Source organism: Pinus tabuliformis, chromosome 1_2 (genome assembly GCF_031772625.1).
Source record: "Pinus tabuliformis cultivar Carrire ecotype Pingquan chromosome 1_2, CPIR1, whole genome shotgun sequence".
Classification (NCBI taxonomy): Eukaryota; Viridiplantae; Streptophyta; class Pinopsida; order Pinales; family Pinaceae; genus Pinus; species Pinus tabuliformis.
Window position 1 is genome coordinate 351,037,143 of NC_142298.1, and position 23,725 is coordinate 351,060,867.

Consider the following 23,725-nt stretch of genomic DNA (forward strand, 5'->3'; position numbering starts at 1 on the left):
TGCCTCCTTGCCACAGGAAGCTTCGGATTATTAACTCCATGTGTTTATGGATGCTTGCCGGAGCTAGGGCAATAGCGAACTGATAGATGGGGAGAGAGGTGAGGATGGACTTGATTAGTATCGATCTACCTGCTAAGTTTAACCAGTGCACTCCCCAACTTTGCAATTTGCCTCTGAGTTTTTCGATGATCTTGATCCAGATCCCTGATTTGATTGTCTCTTTTGCCAGGGGGAGCCCCAGATACATGAAATGGGACCAATTTAACTGAGCTGGAATTTCCATGATGAGGGATATGCGCTGTATGATATGATTTGAGACGTTCCAGGCGTATAACATGCATTTATTATTGTTGAGTTTGCCACCAGAGGCAAGAAGGAAGAGATCCAAGACTTTTTTGAATCTCCTCGCCATTATGCAAGAGGCACCTCCTATGAGGAGGGTATCATCCGCAAACAGAGAATGGTTAATTCCTTTAGACCCTCTGACAATTTCAATCCCTGTTATTTCTTTTTTCCTCCTCAAATTTTCCAGCTTCGAGCTTAGAGCTTCCGCCATGAGAATGTAAAGAAAGGGAGAGAGCGGGCACCCTTGTCTCAGGCCCCTTGAGCTTTTGAAAGCTTTGCTGGGTCTTCCATTGATGAGGGGGGCTGTCCAATTGCCCGATATGCACTCCCGCACCCTGCTTATAAAGAGCTCGGATATGCCCATCTTTTTAAGGACGGCCTGAAGAAAGGAGTGGTTTACTCGATCGAAAGCATTGGCCATGTCCAACTTCATTATCATACCCTTTTCTTTCCTGGTGATACTGCTTTGAATAGCCTCTTGAATGAGAATTACATTGTCGGCAATTTGCCTCCTCGGGACAAAACCCCCTTGATTCTCAGAGATGAGAGAAGGGAGAATAGATTTGAGCCTGTTGGCAAGGATCTTAGTTATGATTTTGTAGGAGACATTACAGAGGGAGATAGGGCGAAAACGGTTAAAGGAGAGAGGGTTGGGTTCTTTGGGGATTAGAGCTAGGAAGGAGGATTTCATTCCACCGCCCATCTTGCCTTTTTGGAAGAAGTTTCTTACTGCTCTGATATAATCCTTTTTGATGATGTCCCAATGTGTCTTGTAGAAGTCCACAGTAAAACCATCAGGTCCCGGGGCCTTGTCTGAGGCCATGTTGCGGATTGTTTGCTCTATCTCTTCTACAGTAATCTATTTGTCAAGCTCAGAGTTTTGATCATCGGAGATTTTGCATTCCATCGTGTCAAGGATTTCCATGCCATCACTGCCTTGCTGGTCCGCGGTGAGGAGATCTTGGAAATGAGAGGACGCAGCCTCCATAATTTCCTTTTGCTCTTTTAATTCAACGCCATCCACTGTTATTTTGTCGATATTGTTACCAGCTCTCCTCATTTTCAGATTGTTATGAAAAAAGGAGGTGTTCCTATCTCCCGACTTGAGCCATAGACACCTTGACTTTTGCCTTTGTTCCTCTTCCTCTTTTCTGTTCAGCTTATACAGTTCCTTTTGGATTTCCATCTCTTTGATCTGCTCCTTTTCCGTGTCTTGTCTGCTATCTTTCTCTTGGTCCCACTGTGTGAGCTTAACTTGGAGTGCTGATTTAATTCTATTCTCTTCTATGGCCTTGGATTTGGCCCATTGTTTTATGGCCCCACGCAGGATCTTTATTTTGGATTCCCAGACGTAGTGCGGGGATCCTCTGATCTCTGTTGACCACTGCTCTTTTATCAGAGCTTGGAAATCTTCCTGGTTATCCCAAGCTCTGTTGTATCTGAATGGAAGCGGGCCCAAGTTTGCTCCTTTGTCCAATTTTAGTGCTACAGGCTTATGGTCTGAGAAGTATCCTTGGATGATGAGGCTTTTGATGCATGCAAATTTGGCCACTATTCTATCTTGGACCAAGATACGATCCAATCTTTCCTTGATGTTGTTTCGGCCTGCTCTCTTGTTGGACCAGGTAAAGCGCCCATTCTGAGGAGGGAGGTCCACTAGATTGTGATTTAGAATGATTTCTTCAAGGGCTTCCCTTGAGGAATCTGCCAAGAAGTTTCCCCCCATCTTTTCTTCAGCATTTCTTATTAGGTTCAGGTCCCCCCCTAGGAAAATGCTTCGGCCTTGCGTCTCCTGGAGGTCTGCCGCAATTGACTTCCAGCAAGCATCCTTGTCCCGGAAGTGAGGAGGGGCGTAGACATTATAGATAGTGTAGTCTTCTGTCCTTGCTGTATTTTGGATATCTGAACGGATCCACCAGCTGCTTTGCCTTTGATTTATAAGGTTCCATTTTTGTTTGTCCCAGATGGTCCCTATACCACCTGAGGCGCCGGATGCGGTTACTGCAATTCCTTCATAGGTTCTGCTATTCTTTAGGAAGTTCTTAAAATCCTGCTCATTGATTTTGGTCTCCTGGAGGAGGAGGATGTCTGGGTGTTCTGAATTAAGAAGATCGCGGACTGCATTAACCTTGAGGGAGGAGCCCATCCCCCTACAGTTCCAAGAGACCAGATTCATCACTTATTTGTCTTGGTGTGGGAACCTCCTTTCTCTTTCCCTTTCTCTCCATTTCCTTTCGTCTTGTCCAGATAGGTGTCCATTGGTTGTTGAATCCCTGTGGTCATTTCTTTTGCTGCAGTCTCATCCCTTATCTCCTTATTTGATTTCCTTCCGACTTTTCTTGGGGGTTCTACAGATGTGTTGCTTTCCTTGGACTTGTTCCTGGTTAATATTCTCTCTACTGTGTGGGGGGGGGAGGTAGGCGAGGGGGAGGAAGGCGGGGGGGAGGCGGGGATAACAGGGGGGGCTCTCGGGGATGGGGGGGGGGAAGGAGGATCAACCTCGGATAGGGTTTCAAATTGGTTGGAGGATGAAGGAATAGTCGGGCCTGATTGAGAAGGGGGGAGGGGGGAGACTATAGGGTTTTTGTTGTTTCCGTGTGGGGGGTTGGGCCTCTTCTTTTTGACAGTTTCCCAGACTTCCTCTGCTGCTTCAGGGTTAGATTCAGAAACATTTGCATTTGCTTTACTACATCTATTGGCGAAATGTCCATACTCATGACATACCTTGCACTTGAAGGGAAGTTGTTCGTAATCAACTTGCTGAAGGTGCGTCCATTGGTCGACTCTGATCTTGATGGCTTCTGGTAGTCCCTTTCCTAGATCCACTTCTACACAAATTCTTGCGCATGCGTGCATGTTCTCCTTAGGCTCCGATCTGTCAATATACTTCCCTATTCCATTTCCAATTGCTTTCACTGACTCATCTCCCCAACAATGAAGGGGCAGGTGCGGGAGCCGGACCCAAACGGGAACAGCGTTGGGGACGTCCATCTCCGGGTCGAAGTCAGGGGTCCACCTGTTAAGGTAGAGGCCTCTTGTGTCCATAAAGTATGGACCATTCCTGAAGATTAGGTTTCGATCTTCCACTGTTTCGAAGAGGAAAGTGAAGAACCCTCTTCCACAGAAGCGAATCGCAATCTTGCCTTGAACGATCGAGTTCCAGTTTCTTTCCACCCATCGCTGAACGGTGCGAGGGGAGGGCCATAAACCCGTGAACTGCCCGACTAAGCCTCTATCGGCTAGAGCCACCGCCGCTCTCCTAGGAAGGGCAGGGGGGAGCGGGATTTCTGGGATCTCATCCATTTTTTTAACGAAGCGAGAAGTAACGGGCCTGATCCTTTCCGAAGAGTTCTCCTGGGTGAGGGAAGCGAAGGATTTCATTAGGTCATCCGGATCCGGTCCTGATGGGCCCGAGGCCGCCATGATCGGGGATCTTTAAAGGGCCAGAGCGACCTAGCAGCAGCGCTGCTAGGCGCAGAAGCGCAGCGGGACGAGGGCGGGATCAGGAGAGGCAGGGGGGGGGAAAGAGAAGGGCAGAAGACACGGGGAGAAGGGAAAAAGGGGGAGAGCGAGCACGGGGGGCAGGAGGCCCGGCAGCAGAGAGCGCAGAGCCTCGCAGCGAGGCTGCCAGGCGCGGGGCAGCGGGATGGTCAGGAAACTGCCATGGCCAGAGGGAAGTGCGCAGACCTCATTGAGCAAGGTAGTGGGCTTGGCCCGGTACGGTTACTTTTCGCACGACGAGCACCGACCTTGCTCGGGATCGAACACAAGACCGGTCCGTCATGACGAGGTCGACCTTACCACTACGCCGCCTCCACGACCTTGTTATGTATATTTTGCTACTCTATGAGACTTGTATACTTTTGCTTATGTATTTCCATGTGGGTTGGTTTTTTTCCATCATGACACAAGAAGCTACTAAATAAATTTTATTTTTGTTATGGTTAATCTCTTGCTATGTCAAAGAGATCCAGTGGACACAATGATATCTTTTGATTTTATAGTGTGATGAGCACATGTAGATGTAATTTTGTTTATATAAATAAAATTAATTTTTTCTTCAGGGAAAAAAAAAATCCATGCGAAAGGTGGCAAATATTCACAACATTTGACGTAGTAGGAAAAATCAAAGAATTGGTAGCAATCTTTGGAAATGATTCACGATAATGAAAACATTTGTATCAATGTGGGAATAGAACAAAGTCTAGCAACCTATAGTAAAAAGTGATTTGTAGCAAAAAAAACCCCAATGAGAAATTCAAACTACATTTGTCCAATTGTGCCCCAAAAAAACTTTCAAGAATTAGAATTTTTTTTAATTATTCTTTAATTATTCACAAAATCATGTTTTAAAAAATAGAAGTAGCATAGTCGTACAAACAATCTCCAATTTTGAACAACTACAAAGATCTTTCATAAGGCACCTTTAGATTATGGCCTCTAATATAGCCTCATCATATATAACAAGTTGTCCCATCCATTGGTAACTGTCACAACTTCTTTCATACTTCTTAGCATCTTGAATAATGTTAGGCAAATAATAACCTAGATGCTACACCATGTGAGATCATTTTATCAACAAGTTCCCTCCACAAGGTTATCATGACAATCTTTTATGATCTCATTAATCCCATCCCTCTTGAACATGACATCGAATTATGAAATATGGCCCTATGCAAAAAAGGCAACCTTGAACCCAACGGTACATTGCACTTTATTTGATAATGTTTACTGTTTCTTTAGTGAGAGATGTGATGGAAATTTTCTTACAACCAAATAGTTAACAATGTCTAAAAACCATGGTGTGTTAATAGATATGTGAATAGATCTTCATTAGGAAAAGTATCTTCAAAATGAATGACTTTGCTATTTAAGTATTAGGGGTTTACGCAGTGCATTATATGAGATATCATTTTTGGGATTCCACTGCGTTAAGTAAGTCATTCACGTATGACCATTTCCATGAGAGGTAGTCATAATTGACTAATTTCTCATGATTTTTGAATAGTTCACTTAGCACTCATTTCATCAGGTGATGCTCACAGGGGTGAAGAAGTGGGATTGAAACTAGTGAAATGAATCACATAGTGTCAATCATCACTTTCGGGGCTTGCACCCGGTAACCAGGACTACCCAGGAGGTCACCCATTCTAGATCGCCTCTGACTCAAGCGCGCTTAACTGTGGAGTTTTCACCACAATCAAGCCCACTTAGCTTGCTACCCCATTTGCAAAACCTTAGCAAGTATTGTGCCTCAAGAAGCATTCAAGAAGAGATCCCCTTACTCTTTTTGAATTTAAGTATTAGGGGGTTTACGCAATGCATTATATTAGATATCATTTTTGGGATTCAACTACGTTAAGTAAGTCATTCACGTATGACCATTTCCATGAGAGGTAGTCGTAACTGACTAATTTCTCATGATTTTTGAATAGTTCACTTAGCACTCATTGCACCGAGTGATGCTCACAGGGGTGAAGAAGTGGGATTGAAACTAGTGAAATGAATCACATAGTGTCAATCATCACTTCCGGGGCTTGCACCCGGTAACCAGGACTTCCTGGGAGGTCACCCATCCTAAATCACCTCTGACTCAAGCGCGCTTAACTGTGGAGTTTTCCCCACAATCAAGCCCACTTAGCTTGCTACCCCATTTGCAAAACCTTAGCAAGTATTGTGCCTCATGAACCATACAAGAAAGGAGGTCAACAACAACATACTCTTTTCTTGACCAAACTCATATAATAGTAATAACCACATAAGTGATATCAAACTCCTATAACAATAATAACCACCTAATTATTCTACCATTAGCAATTTGTTTGTTCATTAAATAATGAATGATGGAATGATCAATGTGTAATGCAAGATCCCTAGTCATATAGTGTTGAAATGTATTTATAGAATACACTAGTACAAAAAACTCCTTTTCAAACACTATACAATCTAGATATACAGGGGTAATATTTTTCCTAATGAAATGGCATAAGGTTCTACCTAAGGCATCCATTGATAAGAAATGGCGAAGACCAATTTAGTCACTGTAAATTTGGTGCCACAAAGAAATTTTCTTTTAAATCTTCAAAAGCATAATGACATTGGTTAATTCAAGAAAATTCTACATGTTTAGAAAAGAATGCAAACATAAGGAATGCAGTGTTGGTAAAATCTTCATAAAGTGATGATAATAACCATCGTGTCCTAAAAACCTTTGAACACATTTTTGAACAGAGATATCCAATATTGTTTTGATTTTTCTTTGATCCAACTTGATTCTAGCAAGTGAAATATAAACAACAAACTTTCTATTATAAAAAGTTGTTTACATACACCTCCCTATGATAGGTTACAAGCTTAATTCTCCTCGACACCCTTTGGGGTTAGGCTCTGATATGAGCCGGCGGGACTAATCCCTTCGGGATCTACCCAACACTGTTTTTGTGGGTGTAGTAATCACTAATCTCCGGAGTCTATGAACCACATCAAAAAAAATTGTTTACATTTACAAAATGAGTCTCGATATGCTTCACATCCCTCATATATGCTATAATTTCTATTTTGACAGAGATTTCCACTATCCTATTCTTTGATATCCCTATAAACCCAAAAACTGTCTACTTAATCATGTTATGAATTGTCACAAAATTTAGCTAATTCAAAGAACTATGATGTCCAAGACCTATTCTTTTAGTTATTAACATGTGACATTTTTCATGGATGACGCATAAATTTGTTCTGATGCATTAAATGAGCACTCTCTCTAAGTTTAACAAGGCTTTTTTAAATGTGTTACACTTATACCCACTAAACCCATCAAGGAAATAAAATACTTCAGAGTTGCTAAAGTGTCAAGGACTTCATCAAAGGGTAGAGGAAAATGGTCTTTGGAAGTAGCTTTATTCAACTCTATATAATCTACATCCATTCTCCACTTCCTATTTTTCGTAGGAACCATGACAGTGGATGAAACCCATTAACAATTATATATAGGATAAACAAAAATTTACATTCAACTTCTGTAACTCTTCCTTTGTTGGCTTGCACATTATCGGGTTCATTGATCATTGAGGTTGTTAGAGAAAGCAAAAATTATCCCCAATAAAAATATTACGAGTACAAAAATTAGGGTGAATTCCCTTCATATAAATATATTACCATGTAAATGCATTTGCATGCTTTTATAACAACTCAATGAACAATTGCTTTTGCAAATTTCCTTGTATAGGATTGATGTTGAATGTTTTTCAGACTTATTTCTATTGACACATTATTTGTTGTTAGACATGCAAGGTATAGATAAGCAAGCATATGGTTAGTCATCTTTTACATCAAATATTGAATGTCCTTTCACTAACATTCACACAACATTATTAGGGTGTGAATCAAGATCAATTATAGCATCAGATATGATATCCTAAACTAATTTTCTAGTTGAGGATTGATGTTGAGTATTTTCCGAGACTAATTTCTATTGGCATATTAATTGTTGTTTGAGATGCATGGTAGGAATAAGAAAATGTATGTTTACATTCATCCTTTGCAACATATATTGAATTTCATTCCACTAGGATTCATGTAACATTATTAGTTTGTGAATCAAGCTCAATCATAGCATCACAACTCAATTGTGTAAGTGGATTGGGTTTCTTTATTATTCATATTAGATGTGGGTTGCATAAAGAGTTGCAGTCTTTATGGAGGATTGGTATTAGGCAATTGTAATTGTTTTGTTGCCAAGGCAATTGGAATTATTGTTGGGGAAATTGTAGAGCTTGTGGGTCATTGATAATTCTAGGTTGGATGAGGTGGATATTCATGCCAAGACACAAAAGGATACTTAGATTGAAGACCATATTGCATTTGCTAATTATTCCAAAAAGCAAAAATTTCCTCACAATGGTCTCTTGTTATGCAGTGGTCTTGATATTTATTGAGGAATGCTTGTATGTGGGTTGCATGAACAGTTGTAGTCTTTATGGAGGATTATGGAGGATTGGTATTAAGGCAGTGGTAATTGTTTTGTTGCTAAGGTAATTGGAATTATTGTTGGGGAAATTGTAGAGCTTGTGGGCCATTGATAATTCTAGGTTGGATGAGGTGGATATTCATGCCAAAACACAAAGGGATACCTAGATTGAAGACCATATTGCATTTGCTAATTATTCCAAAAAGCAAAAATTTCCTCAAGATGGTCTCTTGTTATGCAATAATCTTGATATTTATTGAGGAATGCCCGTATCATCCCCATATATGATGCTCTACATGCCCAAATCCCATCAACTTGGGGAGAGTTGAAATATTTAATGAGGTAGAACAAAATTTCATTTATTGAGCATTTGTAATATGGACACACCATTGAAATTGAGGGGAGTTGGACACTTATTCTTTATGGGTGCAAAAGGGTTCACAAGGGGTGGTGTCTCCACTGCTCTTGATTATTGAGTAAATTGGTGCTTTAGAGTATGTTGGTTCATCAATGAATCACCTTTACTCTGTGTTATCTATTTCAACCCTTTTAATGTTTTCCCCAAAACAATGATGTAAAACATGAAATATTGCTTGAATACTTAATTAATGGTTCATGAATGAATCACCTTTACTCTGTGTTATCTATTTCAACCTAGATAATTTTTTAAGACTTTTATGACTTTTAATGTTTTCCCAAAACAATGATGTAAAACATGAAATATTGCTTGAATACTTAATTAATGGTTCAGGAATGAATCACCTTTACTCTATGTTATCTATTCTATTTCAACCTAAATAACTTTTTTAAGACTTCCAATGTTTTCCCAAAACAATGATGTCAAACATGAAATGTTGCTTGAATACTTAATTAATTTATTGAAACATTGTGAATGATATATGCACGAAAAAATAGATTAATTAAACATTGACCAATTTTATGTCGTTCCACTTTCAACTATAAATTCAGACATCAAACTTAGTTATATGCGTATGAAAACAACCAATTCTAAGAAACAAACAAAATGTCCCTCCTATAAACTGGCGTAACCTGGGGATTTGGTTGGGCAAGGAACAAAAACATCTTCCAAGACGCCTCAACTGCTATTAATTAATAGGTTAGGCAAGGAACAAAGACATCTTCCAAGACACCTCCTCGACTCCTCTCCTTCCTTAATAGGAGCTGAGTGTGCTTAAATTTACTCTTTACTCCCTACCCAGAAACCCTCTCATTTCTTGGACATATTTTGATGAGTGTGCTTCAATTTACTCTTTACTCCCTACCCAGAAACCCTCTCATTTCTTGGACATATTTTGATGTTGCATCAGGATGCACAGAACAGATGTGGGGCAAGGTTGGTATTATATTTAAATGATCAAAACTCTCAAGGCTTAGGCTTCAGATGGCTTGGGTGTGGGATCTAACAATTCCGCAGAAATACAATCTTTGAAACTTTTATTATTGCTGGATTGGGTAAATAGGGATTGATTCAGTGCAAAATGCTGGATTGTGTAAATAGGGATTGATTCAGTGCAAATCATCGGTGCCTCCTTAAATGTTGTTAAGGAGTTTAATGAATATCAGAGATATAAAAATCACATTTTGATTCCACTTATTGAAGAAATTTTACATATTAAAATGAGTTTTGAGAACATATCTGTTTACCACATATACGAGGAGCGGAATACGGAGGCAGATCTCCTTTCTAAAGAGGGTCTCCAACAAGATCTGGCCTCATATAGAATAAATGAGACAGAAGATGGGAGGACCCTCAGCGTTTTTTTCTTATCACAAGTGTCTGGCTGCTTCAATCTACTTTATTTACTTGGTAGATCCATCTCAATCTACTTTATTTACTTGGTAGATCCATCAGAGATGGACACGGCTTTTTGCTTGATATCACTTAATTTTGGGGGACTTTTGGACATAATCGAAACTGTATGTATAAACAGTTAATATCTATCGGATGTTTTCTCCGATAAATGGGGAGGCTCATCTATCGGTTTCTGGTATTTTTTGGTCATGATTTTTTAGTAACACAATTCTTCTAATTTTGTTATTTGCTACACGGTGTTGAACTGTGTTTTTTCTCTATGTAAAAACACAGTTTTCAGGGATGCTTTAAGCATCTACAGCTGTAACTTTTTATTAAGTTGGTAAAAAGTTCGATTTTATTCCAGTACATTAATAAATACATAAATATATATAGCCAGATTATATTAATAAATATATATATAGCCAGATTAAATTTGTGCATGTACTAAATATTATAAATGAAAGGTAAATTACAAAGTTAATGTGATTAAATCATTGGTCAAATTAATAAAATAGCGCACATCCAACAGAAGTATTGGAGTGAGGAAACCCCCAACAAATTCAAAGACAGTGAAACTAAACACAAAATCCCTGTTCACATCGATCTAACATATGGAACACACGGCCAACGATTTTGATCGAGTACAACATTCAACCAATGATTTTGATCAACTACAGTATTTAACCATGAATGACAGTAAAGAAAAACCATTTGTTATTGATTTTATCACATATACCAAAAATTCATTTGTTATAATCACTTTTGGGGCTTGACAGTGATTAACTTTCACCGTCTACTTGAATCACTTTTGGAAGTCCATTTTCCAAAAAAAAATCCACTTCCACACAAACTTGAAGGTGACTCCACCTCTCCATAAATAGTTGAATTGCTTCAGAAAGGTCACTCTAGATTCTCAATTTTTATTTCAGCTTGAGAAGTCTTATCACCAATGGTCTTGAAGGCTCTTTAGCCCAGAAAATAGCAAAGCGGTGGGTAAGACCCAAATAGGGGCCGGACCAATAATTTCCATGTTCACCATACCATATTCATATCAACAATCCCCTGGATCCCATGAAATATGAACCTTTCCACAATAAACTAGATCGGTAAAAATTCTCAATGTTCTACGACCCATGCTGAACTGAGTAAAAATTCTCAATGTTCCACGACCCATGCTGAACTGAGGGCAGCAGGGCCAAAGGCCAGTGAACCTGAAATTTTCCGCTGACGAATGCCTTTGTCCCCTGTAATAATTTTTCGCTTAAACAAAAGCTGAACCGACAGCGGCTCAACATGGCTTCTTGCAAGCCTCCAAACAGCAAACCACCAACGGATCGAACCTCTGATCTCAGATGGCAACAACGAAAAGCTCTGATTGGCCATAGCGAGGGAGAACCCTAGGCCGCAGCAGGGGCGCATCCTGGTTTCCTCCATGAGACTTTTTCTGTCCAGTGCCCATTTTAATTATTAATGACGTAAATTTTTAAAACAAGTACAAAAAGGAACAGAGTTGTCTATAATGCGACTTTTTGGAGATTCCGGTGACGGAATCCGGCAGAAGAAATTGAGGTTAAATCTTGATTTGTTGCAGTTAAAATGGTTTTTTAACTGCATATTTGGATTCAGCACCCTGGAAAACCCCTGGGACGCTTTCATTGTGCAGAAACTAGCTATCAAACTTGCGATTCCAATAAATTCCTGCCAGATTTCGACCAAAAAAACCGGCCGAAAAAGCTTTCAAAAAGTCGCCTTATAGACAACTGCAAAAGGGACACATGACCAGCCATTTTTTGTTAAAAACAATAATAATACTAATTAAATGACAATTTAGCATAAGAACACATGACAAGTCAATTTTTGGATAATGAAACATCCAGTTCCATTTTTACGATTGGACAGACACAATCTGACATTCTTGAATTTAGATACAAAGGGTATAACATTTTTCGAAAGCAAAGCTTGATGGCACACTTTTCAATGTTTGTGTGATATCAAACATGTAATGTTACACCGAAAAAGCAAAAATCTAACAAAACAACTCTCAAACTTGCAACTCAGTAATATATCGGTTCAGTTACTTACCAGGATCATACTACTTTTCGATTCCACCGTCCTATCTCATTCATTTGCAGCACGGACGTCTTTGACACTAATAGTGTTGACAACAAGCCCATTCATTTGCAGCACGGACGCCTTTGACACTAATATAGTGTTGATAACAAGCCCATTAGGGAATCCACCATCAAAACTTTTTATAAGAGAAATTGACGACTACCTATGCAAATGGGGAGAGAGACTGCTGCAAAACATAAAAACAAAACTTAGACTCGGATACAATTAGAAATGACACCATCCCCCACGGTAAAAGTTCCTAAAAGTACTGCGTAAAGAACAAATAAACAGGCATAATGAGCAAACCAACCTACATCAAAAAAACAGAAATTTAAGCACGAACGGAATAAAAGTTCACATCCAGCAAAATTATAAATACCTGCCACTTTCCATGACAACAGCCCGTAAGACAACCAAATTTGAGCCATTCTAATCACAATTCAATATATTACTCATTACACTTATCTAATCCCACAGAACCGGCCCAAAAAAGGGCTTTGACCAAAGTCCATACCATACCATAAAAATAGTATAGCAGATGATGTTTCAACAGAGACTAAACCAAGGCACCTGATTACACCAAAATCTAGGCTCGTAAGAGAAACTAAACCTGATCTAGAATATTGTCCTTAGACTGTACAGCTCTCCACAGAACTCTACTATCATTATCCTCGTCTCTGTATATCTCTACCAATACTTCAAAGTATCAAATGGCCTATCCTCTAACCTGCAGTTTAACTATGCTTTATAAGAAAACAGAATCCTTTCACAAAGATAAATCACAAAAAGATTAAAGCCCATACAACAACCAAGTTTGAGCCATTCTAACCTATTTCACCAAAAGACTATATACTGCAAAACAATGCACAAAATGAATAACATTTTTTTCACACTAAATACATTATAATCACGACACTGCAACAATCCTATTCTACAACTCCCAAAATAGGCTTCATTCAAATTCTATATTCCACAAACTAATCTAGGAAGTTAGGAACCACTAAATCCTTTTGCAAAAGATGTTTCAATCTAAACTAAAAGCATAGCACCTGCAACACTAAAATCTAGGCTTTAGGGAAGAACTAACCCTGATCTAGTATCTCGTCCTCTCCTCTGATATCTAGTACCATTATGCCCAATGCTTTGAAGTATGGGAGACCCGTCCTCTAACCTGCAGATTTAGCTACAAGAAAACAGAAATCTTCTTCAAGTAGATAAGATAACAACCTATGAGCCCCTTGAAGGCATTGGAGAGATTGCTAATATTAACAAATGTTATCCACGGCAAAATGCCACATTGTGGTTCCTGGAGAAAATCGCTCCAAAACCTGTAAATATCATTTACTACAATACAAACAAATATCCTCCAAGTATCAACTCGACTTCAGAGAATTCAGATATGAAAACACTTGTAATTGCACATAGCAATATCTCTTTGTAAATAAGTTCGAGAAAATCGAATCTAATTCAGATTTCTTATTACTGCAATTAATGAATTAAATTAAAATTGCATATTAATAACTATAAGAATAACAAGATGTTGAAAGACAGTAGTATCCAACGAAATCCAGGAAATATTCACCAAAATGTTACAACCTAGTTAATTATAATTAAGCTAGATTCAATTAACATTAAGTGAAGTGAATAGTGTCTAGCAATTAACAATAGAAATATCAGTTAAAACGCTACAAAAATGAACCTAAAATATAACTGCAATTCATAGTTAAATACGACAAAAAGAATACATCTGATTCTCGAAAAAAAAACAAAATTAAAAACTTACAATGTAAATATCTAGAGATGCTTAGATCTCTACAATTGTCTTTTCGTTATTTAAGAACTACAGATAAGAATAACAAGATGGAAAAAGACAATTGTATCCAACCAAAAACAGGTATTATTCACCAAAACGCTATAATGGAGTAAATTATAATTAGTTAAAATCAATTAACATTGACTGAATTGTGTCTCGAGACAATCTAGTAGTCCACAATAGAAATACAGAACTACTTAGACGTATGAACGCTGCAGAAATGAACCTTCAAATACATCGCAAGCAAATAAAACAGCAATTCATGGTTACAGATGACAAAAATAGTATATTTGTGTCTCAATAAACTAAAATCCTACAGAGTAAATATCTAGAAATGCTTAGAGCTCTAAAGCTCACTTCGGTATCTGCCGCCAATAGCTATTGCTTAGGTAGATTCCAATGCCGATTGTTCTACCTGGCATATGGGTGATATCGTCCATTGGTACTACCCCCATAGGCTCCCCTGCCACTCCCATAAGCACCACCACTGCCGTAAGCACCACCAACACGTGATGAGTCAAAGCTGCCGCCATAACCACTATCACCATAGGCACCATAACCATCACCTCCACCTCCATAACTACCAATCATCCCACTGCCATAGCCACCAAACCCGTCGCCATAAGGTCCAAGACGACCTCCATAGCCACGGGAAGGCTCTTCTTCAAAGCCTCCTAAACTGCCACCCCCATAACCTCCATAACCCCTACCATATTCAGAACCTCCGTAACCAGCATACCCTCCAGGCCTACCACCATAACCTCCCGCCGACCTATACGGGTTGCTGCCATAACCTGCCCCTCCAAACCCACTATAACTATCCCTGAAGCCCCCAACTCCACCAGCAACGTAGGGAGGCCTACTATCAATCCCATAAATGGGACCAGCGTCAGGCAAAGGTTTCTTGGGTTCGGCCTTCTTGATCTCCACCTACAAAATTTAATGCAAAACCTAGATTATGTATAGTATTCAAAACGTATGGGACTAACTAACCTATCATAGTTGAAATAACGTGGTAAATCAATAGGAATCAGCCTAAATATAACGAAGTCTAACCAAGTGCTGACCTTTCTGCGGAAGTCCTAATCTATCCACTACATCTCGCCCAACAACATATATAATAAATGGCCCAATAAGAACATGAAACAAGGATATATGGCCACACAAAACTAACCAAGAAGACAAACTCAGAAAATACCTGCTTTCCACCTAGCTCAATCATTTTGCCTTGAGATATGATTTCTTCTACAACCTGCTCACTATCAAAAGTGACAAAACCAAAACCCCTGGAGCGGCCAGTGTTTCGATCTTGCATAATCTGATGTTCTACAACTTTGCCAAATTTCGTGAAGTAGTCCTTGAACTCATCTGTACCATGCAAAAATTCTACTTAGCCTGTATTCAGTTTAAGCTATCCCATTAAAGCAACTACACGTAGTTGTACCAGAAAGTACAACGCAACCGATTGCCACGATAGACTTTTAAAGGGACGAAATTTAGTCTGACAACAACTCTCCTACATACCCAACCCCCAAAAAGATCACAATGCCTAAAGAAAAATAAGCTACAGGTGGACTGCTATAATAAACGCACTATCACAACCTTATCAGCAAACTTTTACCCTCACTCAACGATGAAATCCTTTAACTGAAGATAAATCTTAAACAAATGATTAGCTAGTTGTATTGAACCTACCTTCAGTAATAGAAGTGGGTATACCGCCCACAAAAATCTTTTTCGTCTTTGGACCCTTGGATGTATTACCTCTTGGAATGGTTCTTTTGATTTCCACCTGAAAATCAATCCTCCATAATAAGTATTTCAAACAATTAAAATAAGGTGAAAGACACCATACTAAACATGATGATGAATGTTACCGTTTTGCCATCAAGGACGTGCTTGTCCTCTATAACCTTGTCCACGACAGACGGGTCAGCATAAGTCACAAACCCAAATCCCCGAGGCTGGCCCGAGAGACGGTCTCTCATTATAACGGAGTCGGTTAGTTCCCCATACTTACTGAAATGCTTTGTAAAAGCAGCTGCAGGTCATCCAATAGTTTCGTTAAAACCCTTGAGAAGAAACTCAAGAATACAGTTAAACACAAGACACAGCAAATAAAAACCCCATCAAAAACATTGAAACAAAATTATCATGAATACACTCCCACTGAGAGACTCGCCAATTGTAATTTCGCGTAAATAACCCTATGAAACAGTTTATGGCATAGCGTACAAAAAACACCTCCAAAACACTGTGAACCCTGGGAAGAACAATACAAAAATACATGGAACCCTTGAAGGGTAGAAATACACACCTGTAGTCGTACTCTTTGAAAGACCACCGATAAAGATTTTTCTGACAAAGAGAATACACAAACAGACACTTTGAATAAATTCGCCTACATTTAACCCTCTAAACTTGAGGAAAAATGAACACGCATAATTACTTATGTCAATGCTAAAAGCTTAAGGACTCACCCTGGACTGGAATCCTCTCTAGAAGTAGCATTGTTCTTGTCTTCCTTCTGCTCATCTGCAACGTTTTCTTCGTGTTCTGCATTGTTATCCTCAGTAGGATGCACATCCTGTGTTTTCTGGTCCTTCGAAGAATCCATGGGGACGAAATAACACACCACTGGAGAGAAGAAAAGCCGAAAAGCTCTTTAGATCTCGCAAAAAGGGCAGACAATACTAAGAATATCTGAAAACCCTAACAACCCTAGATGCGGTTACAAAAGTGTTGTATAACAAAAGGGGGATTTTGCTAGGGAGAAGCACTTCTAACCCGGTATGATTAGTATTTATACACGATTACAACCAAAGCGACCCTATCTCTTAACATTCCTGGTCCCTTAGATGATAGTGCAAGGGAGTTGGAAGTTTATTTTTGCTACGTAATGGTGGAAATTTAATTCGGTGGTTTTGGAATTTAGATATTCATGGTTTATTATATTTATACGTAATGGTGGAAGTTTAATTGGGTGGTTTTGGAATTTATATTTGTATATTTTAGTTAAGAGTGTATTTTTTCTTAAGAGGTTATAGGTTCAAAATGGGTAGAGTATGTATGCCTTTGTAGACTTAGTAATCAAATTGTGGATCAATGTTTATTTTTAAGTTTTTTTTAATCATCAACATAATAAGGTAGTCGTGGAGCACAAGGTAGTGGTGAAATGTGTGAGCAATGCATATGTATGTCGACCAAATCTCATCCCATGTGTTTTAAGTCTTGTGAAAGTTAGTTGTGACATTATATAAAGTTGGGTTAAAGAGTTTATCTATGTTAAGTTAAGAGCCTATTTTCCACCATAGGCAACGTAGTGAAATTAGATGATGGACACTACCATGTGATCTTGTGTGTGGGATTAAGAATATATCGCACTTGAAAACACGTGAGCCTATTAATGTAGCTTTAGTGATTGAGTGTATGTTAATGGTTTCGTGTGGATACTATGTAGGCTTAAATCATCTTTTGGTCATGGAGTATGACCTGAAACCACTTCTAATTGGCAAAGAGCTCATCTTCCTTCAATGTAAGGAAACAATTTAATAGCCTAATATCTAGAGGCATGTAGCAGGTGTGGAAAGGTGTGGAACTTTGTCACCATACATATTACCAATGCATTATTTTTAGGTGGCTAGGTTTGCACATAATGTTCTTGTTGCATCCCCACACATATCATTTTTAATGCAACATCGATGATTTGAAGCTTTAGGAGCCTTAATGCAAGAGGATAGTTGTATCTTGGCTCATGGGACATGCATTAAGACAACAATCTATGAGGAATTTTGGTGGTTGTCACCTCTAGTTTTGTTGTATATTTGAATAAACCTTCTCTTTAAAACCTTATCGGTCTTCCCCATTGTTGATCTAGTCATTTCAAAATGTATCTTTGTGGTTCCAATCTTGGTTTAGTGCTTTGTGTCAACTCTGCAACGGGCTCTATGATAGAAGTTGGGGATTTGGTTTCTTGTTCTTTTGATTTTGATTAGACTTCTTGCAGGGGCAGCTTTGGATTCTCAATTTTGGGTTTTGAAGGAGTTTTGTGGACAATTTCAGCTTTCCATAGAGGGGTCCTCTTGTTGACAATGATAGACCACTTTGAGCCTATCTCTTTCTCGTGCTTGGAAAGGTCTAGTTTGTCTTTTTATATTTGTTTATGCGCGGGCTTCACTTTGTTAGGTATTTGTTGTGTATACTATGCTTAGGAAACTATGGAAGCTTTGGGGAAATTAGGAAATTTATAGTGTTTTGCATAGGAATGAAGACTTCATTAATAGCAATAGGACACCCATATTATCAATAACATCGAAGGTTCATGAAAATGATCACACATTTCTCAAAAGCCATTAGTTATAGACACCTTTATGCAACAAAAAAGGCTTCAAGTTATGGAAGTTGAATGTTCAATATTAAGGAATATGATTTGTAACTTCATTAAGGGTTTCCAATCTATTACTTCTAACTTCAGAGTTAGTGAATTACAATCCTTAATGATCCTAGTGAAGAGGAAATAGGCCATCAAATGCTTGAAGGTATAGACTCAAGCAATTAAGAGTCATGGCCTATTAATATCGGTCGAGATAAGGCACATGGCAAGCATATCTTTCATTAGTATTTATATATTATGTAGAACATTTATAATTTTAGGTTTATTTTTAAAGATCATGCCAATACAAAACTTGTTGAAATCCACTATGAAGGATGATGTAGACTTCTATGTACCTAACCCATATTGCTTGATCGTTAAGCTAGCTTTTGTTAAGAGACACCATTTTTTTTTGGTATTATTATATTAACCAACATAGATGCATTGTAGTGTATTTATAATATCAATATTACCTATTTTTTGTTTAAAAAAAAATCAACGTAAATATAATGTAGAGCGTAAAATGTATTTGGTACTTCATGAAGCGCACATAATGCATGAATATTTTAATTATAGTCTTTACCTTTTGTTTTTTCACCAAAGCGAGGTACATTTTCTCTGAGGTTTAATACTCATGTTTATGTTGAGGTTAGGGTTTGGAGACAAAATTAACTCTTAGAACATGTTATTATGAATATCTTGAGGTGGGTGTCATAAGCACCATCCATTAAGAATTAAACTTAGGTTACTAAAATTAAACTCTAATTGATTTACCTCTACACCCCAATTTAGCAAACTAAAATGTTATCATACTAATTATTGTTTAGTCTTAAAGTTAAGAAGGGAGTGGGCTTCCATTTGGTTATGTGTGCACAAGGATTGCAATGAAAGGGGGTTATATAGCAAAAAGAGGAGCAACTTGATAAGTGGACAAACTCAACCCCTCTTTGGTAGAAAATTTTCTCGAAATTTTGTAGGAATGTTACCAGAAGTTGTAGTTCCACCTAATTGATGGGAATTTATAGCATGGAACATTGTCCTTAAAAGGTTTTGGCCTATTTTATGTTAATCCAAATTATTAAAAAATTGAAGAAAAATAGAAGAAGAAAAGAAAGTGGATAAGGGTGGGATTTGTCCTCGCTAAATAAGATAAGATAATTATATTTATCTCCAACTATTGACCACAAAGTAGGTCAAAGGGATTGTTGAGTACAATGATGTCCATACAAAGTGGGAGAACCAAACAATCTCCTGTAAAAGATGCAATGCAAGAAGCAAACCAACATTTGGCCCTAGTGAAGAAGATCCATGAGATAATAGGTATGAGGATTAGACCCATCTCTCCTAACATCTGAGGTTGAATGAACAACATTGAAGAAACTCAACAAAGTTTGTTGGCCTTATGAAGAGTCGGTGAAAAGTACAGAATGTCCACTAAATCATTACACGGGGGGAGTTCACGCACTGTTGAGGTATGGAGGACCTAGTCCGTCTCCTAGGAACAGATCTGTTGTTGAGATCTCATGTGGCAAGGTGAAGTCCCATATATCCTCATTGATCTAAAGTCTGGATATGTACTAGTATCAATCGGTCTCTTGGTGTCCTTGTCTGAAGGTAGTACCCTAAAAAAATGTCGTGATCCTCTGTGTGGGGTCTGGTCTGATGGGACGCTGGGGAATATGCGTTCATAACCTTAGAGCCTCCTGCATATATAGGGCTAAACACCTCTAATCAGGCTACCTGAAAAAGTTGGCGAGGGTTTGAGAATATTTTAACAAGCATTGGAACCTTCCTTTGATCTCGTAGTAGACAAGGCATCCAAAAATGAAGTGCACATCGGTCTCCACTTCCTGTAAATCGCATACCTGGTAGATTCTTTCTAGTTTATCAATCTGGTGGTCTGTCTCTACCCAAAGTCTATGAGAACCTACTTTGAACTAGCCTAGAGGAATGCGAAGAGCATGCATCGAGTGGCGAAACGTATAATGGGGTCGAACAATGATTGACTAGGGTGGAGAAACAAATTATGGTCCAAAAGATTGACTTTATCCACTTAATGACTCACTTTGTAAAAAGGGTTAGTGGGGACAAGGGCGGCCATTAATGATCATGAGGGACAGATAGAAGCATAGTTTGCTAGGGTATTGGGAATCACAACAACAAAAAAAATGATATTGTAGTTTACGAGGTTTTCTTTATGGGAGAGTGTTTAAATAGGGAAAAGGTTTTGATATAGTGTTATTAGATTTACGAATGGATAATAATTGATGATTGAAGTTGTAAAGGTGTGGTTTTTATCTTGGTTATTAATTTGATGATTTTCATTGAATATAGTTTTTATATATACATATATAATGGGAAATTAAATTATTGATAGTATAGGTAATGCAGAGTATTAAGTTTTGCAAAATTATCCCTAACCAACCTATCACACAACTAAATCTAGATCAAGACTACAGTCTAGCAATGTCATAACAATAATTGCAATAAAATTGTTGTCTAATTCTAACATGCCATAGTTGTGTACCATAGGAAACATAAAACTTAAAAACGGAGAACATAAAAATAAAATGAGAGAGGGCCTAAGCGGCCATTCACCTTTGGAGGAAATTGGAGGTGTAAGCACCTTATCGCTCAAACTAAGTGTAAAATGTTTCTCACAATTCAAGTGTGTCTCAATGTGAGCCAACTGAGCATCCAAGCTAACAAGACAGGTGCATAGATGTTTTTGTACCCATTGGATGTCATTGAGGTGGATGATGACTTCATTATGGTCCTCTTGCCTTTCCTGTAGGACACAACCCAACATAAGTTTCATTTGGAAATACCAAGGTGATGGAATGCAAGCATTGGGTCCTACGACCCTTAGGGTTCCTAGTGTCTAGAATCAAATCAAAGATGGTTGCTTGAATTTTTTAATATGAGTGAACATGACTATCTTGAATCACTCTTACCTCAAGAATATGGATTTCATCCTGAATTTATGTGTAACATGTCCCCTTACATAACCAGGGGTGGACATTATATTAACCTGAGACTCAGTGTGCGATTAAGATATTATATTTCATAGGATCGTCGTAAGGTGGGTCAAGGGGGTAGCGCCCCCTGAAGCGAAACTTAGATAAGAATTGCATTGTAACATATTGTAATTTTGTAGTCAATGTGGGTCATTCATTAGGCAAAATATCTGACGGTAGAAGTTATGTTAATTTAGGTTTTTTTTCCTACAAGGCAACCCTCAGTTTATATGAGGGAATTGTTTTCTGGTTGTAGATACTTATTTTGTGTGAGAAAAGAGAGAGGAGACTATGTGAGAGCGAAGAGGAAATCACAACAGATTTGTTGTAGTTTGTATCTCTTCATTTTGCTAGATAATATAAAAGGAAGGCCTAGTCGTTTCTCCGTGGATGTAGCCCAAATTGGGTGAACCACGTATATCTATGTCTCTCTTGTTTTATGCATTTTTGTGTTTGTGATTCCGCATTATATATAAGCCACCTATGTCTCCTAATTGTTATCCATGTGGAATTATTCACAGCACATGTCCAAACACACACCCACTAAAACAAAGTATTAATGTTGAACAAAATTAGATCATAAGGCTATGTCACTACAATATAACTTGTAATTATGGGCCTCACACAGACAATAACCTCAAGTCAAAGAGGCCCCACAAGGTATGACTCTCAAATTGATGATGTTAGCAATGGAGAGAGAGAATGTTATCATATCAAACGAGGGGCTTGCACCCTAAGGGCATATATTCTAATATGAGTGACCTATATGGAGATTTTGACATCATGTATGTTTTAAATACTCTACTTCAACCTTTGACATATGATGATTCTAATTTCCTAGCCACTGACATCCTGTCTTTTGTAGACATTGATAACCAAACTTCAATTGACAGGGAGAAAACCTGTCTAGCAGTGCCTTTTAGCCATTTTAATATTTCCTATCCTTTGTTTACTTCATGAATTCACATATCACAAGCGATATAAATTATCATTAAGGGTACTTCAAGCATCTCAAATTTTATGATGAATGTTGTTAAAGAATTTTTGAATTCTACGATGGAAGTTTATAATTTAAAACAAGGGAGTTTGCAAAGTATGTTATCCATCGTGACATTTTCCTTGCACTTGTTATTTGAATTTCCCTCCAAAAGACTTTTGTTATGGATTATACCATATTTAGTGTCTCACAATAGAGGACACGACATTCATTTATAGTGTTTTAGTCATGGTTGCAGATTTTCTTGAAGTTTAGAACCATGGGCTCTGTATTCTTAACATTTTTAGAATGTTTCAAGTTTTACTAGACCATTGTATGTTGTATGATTACATGGTAAAGACTACATAAATAGAAATTAAACCATGGGATTCATAATAACCTCTAAAGCAAATTGTTTGGATGGTGAATGATATTATGTGGCTCAATTCCAATGGGTTATACATTGTTGTGAGACTCATGTTTTTGAGTCATTTTAGTAGTGCACCCCACTCAAATGTTTAGTTTTGGACATCACCTATACAACATGAAGATTGTCATAGAAAATTATGTGTTATACCATCGATCCTATTTGAAAACTTTGAAGATATGTCATAGGCAATTAGATTTAGCAACTCCAAGGTTGACTTTATAAGCCATGTTGGTTTAACCTACAAACCCAATGGAAAAAAATAACTTTGATTAAAATGAAAACTACGTCTTTAAGTGAAGATTAAAAAAGAAGAAGTAATGGCATGTTATTTTATTCCTCGGGTATCTTATATTATGTATGAAGACATTGATCATAGCCAAGCCTTGCCTACTAGGCTCCAAAGTAGTTGACTAAAAACTGTTATTGTTAACCACCTCAACACAATTACTAGTTACATGAAATTTTTTTCATGAAAATTTGATATCTGAAAACAATCACGAAGCATCAAAAGATCAACTATTTGTTTGTAGTCTTGATCCACATCGAGTGAGGAAAATTTCTAACCCCTAGTTCTCTAGTGAATTCAACAAAATATGAGCATACATACTTATTTTCCATGAACAGGTCTTTGTTGTAACTTTCCTCTGCCTGATAGTAAATTCATCTGTCATCTCCTCTTTTTTACAGACCTTGTCTTTTGTCTTCCAAGGTAAATTGGTATTAGAAGCTATAACTTAAATATCATTGATTCCAAACAAAATATAGAGAATTTTGGTTTTAAAATGGTTGATCAAAGTGTGCATATAAGGAGGCATTATCCTATAGTGTGCAGAGTCCAATAGTTTTCAGTGGGGAAGTCTGTTAAGTGTTGAATAAGT

The 23,725-nt window shown here is 38.0% G+C and overlaps 2 protein-coding genes and 1 long non-coding RNA gene across 3 annotated transcripts; all 3 read right to left on the reverse strand.

Moving 5' to 3' along the window:
• Nucleotides 1-1,204: 1,204 nt before the first annotated feature.
• LOC149205813 (uncharacterized) lies at nt 1,205-2,491 on the reverse strand. Its single transcript, XM_089397516.1, has one exon. It carries the CDS (start codon nt 2,489-2,491, stop codon nt 1,205-1,207), a length of 1,287 nt encoding a protein of 428 aa, XP_089253642.1.
• Nucleotides 2,492-10,818: 8,327 nt separating this feature from the next.
• On the reverse strand, nt 10,819-13,247 carry LOC149205814 (uncharacterized). Its single transcript, XR_016252492.1, has 3 exons — nt 12,554-13,247; nt 12,210-12,426; nt 10,819-11,887 (listed from the first exon to the last, which is right to left on the reverse strand). It is a non-coding gene; the product is annotated as an uncharacterized LOC149205814 (long non-coding RNA).
• Nucleotides 13,248-14,136: 889 nt separating this feature from the next.
• On the reverse strand, nt 14,137-16,836 carry LOC149205815 (uncharacterized). The gene is made up of 6 exons (XM_089395164.1): nt 16,533-16,836; nt 16,370-16,410; nt 15,930-16,093; nt 15,748-15,844; nt 15,251-15,420; nt 14,137-14,982 (listed from the first exon to the last, which is right to left on the reverse strand). The coding sequence occupies exons 1-6, from the start codon at nt 16,667-16,669 to the stop codon at nt 14,464-14,466; spliced, it is 1,128 nt and encodes a 375-aa protein (XP_089251290.1). The 5' UTR covers nt 16,670-16,836; the 3' UTR covers nt 14,137-14,463.
• Between the last annotated feature and the right edge of the window lie 6,889 nt (nt 16,837-23,725).

What these genes read in the sequence shown, in the direction of transcription:
- LOC149205813 (XM_089397516.1), bottom strand. Translation starts at nt 2,491, where the DNA reads ATGGGCTCCTCCCTCAAGGTTAATGCAGTCCGCGATCTTCTTAATTCA.
- LOC149205815 (XM_089395164.1), bottom strand. Translation starts at nt 16,669, where the DNA reads ATGGATTCTTCGAAGGACCAGAAAACACAGGATGTGCATCCTACTGAG. An exon ending in TTCAAAGAGTACGACTACAG is followed by an intron (nt 16,094 to 16,369) that starts GTGTGTATTTCT and finishes GATGACCTGCAG; the next exon opens with CTGCTTTTACAAAGCATTTC. An exon ending in TTGAGCTAGGTGGAAAGCAG is followed by an intron (nt 14,983 to 15,250) that starts GTATTTTCTGAG and finishes TAAATTTTGTAG; the next exon opens with GTGGAGATCAAGAAGGCCGA.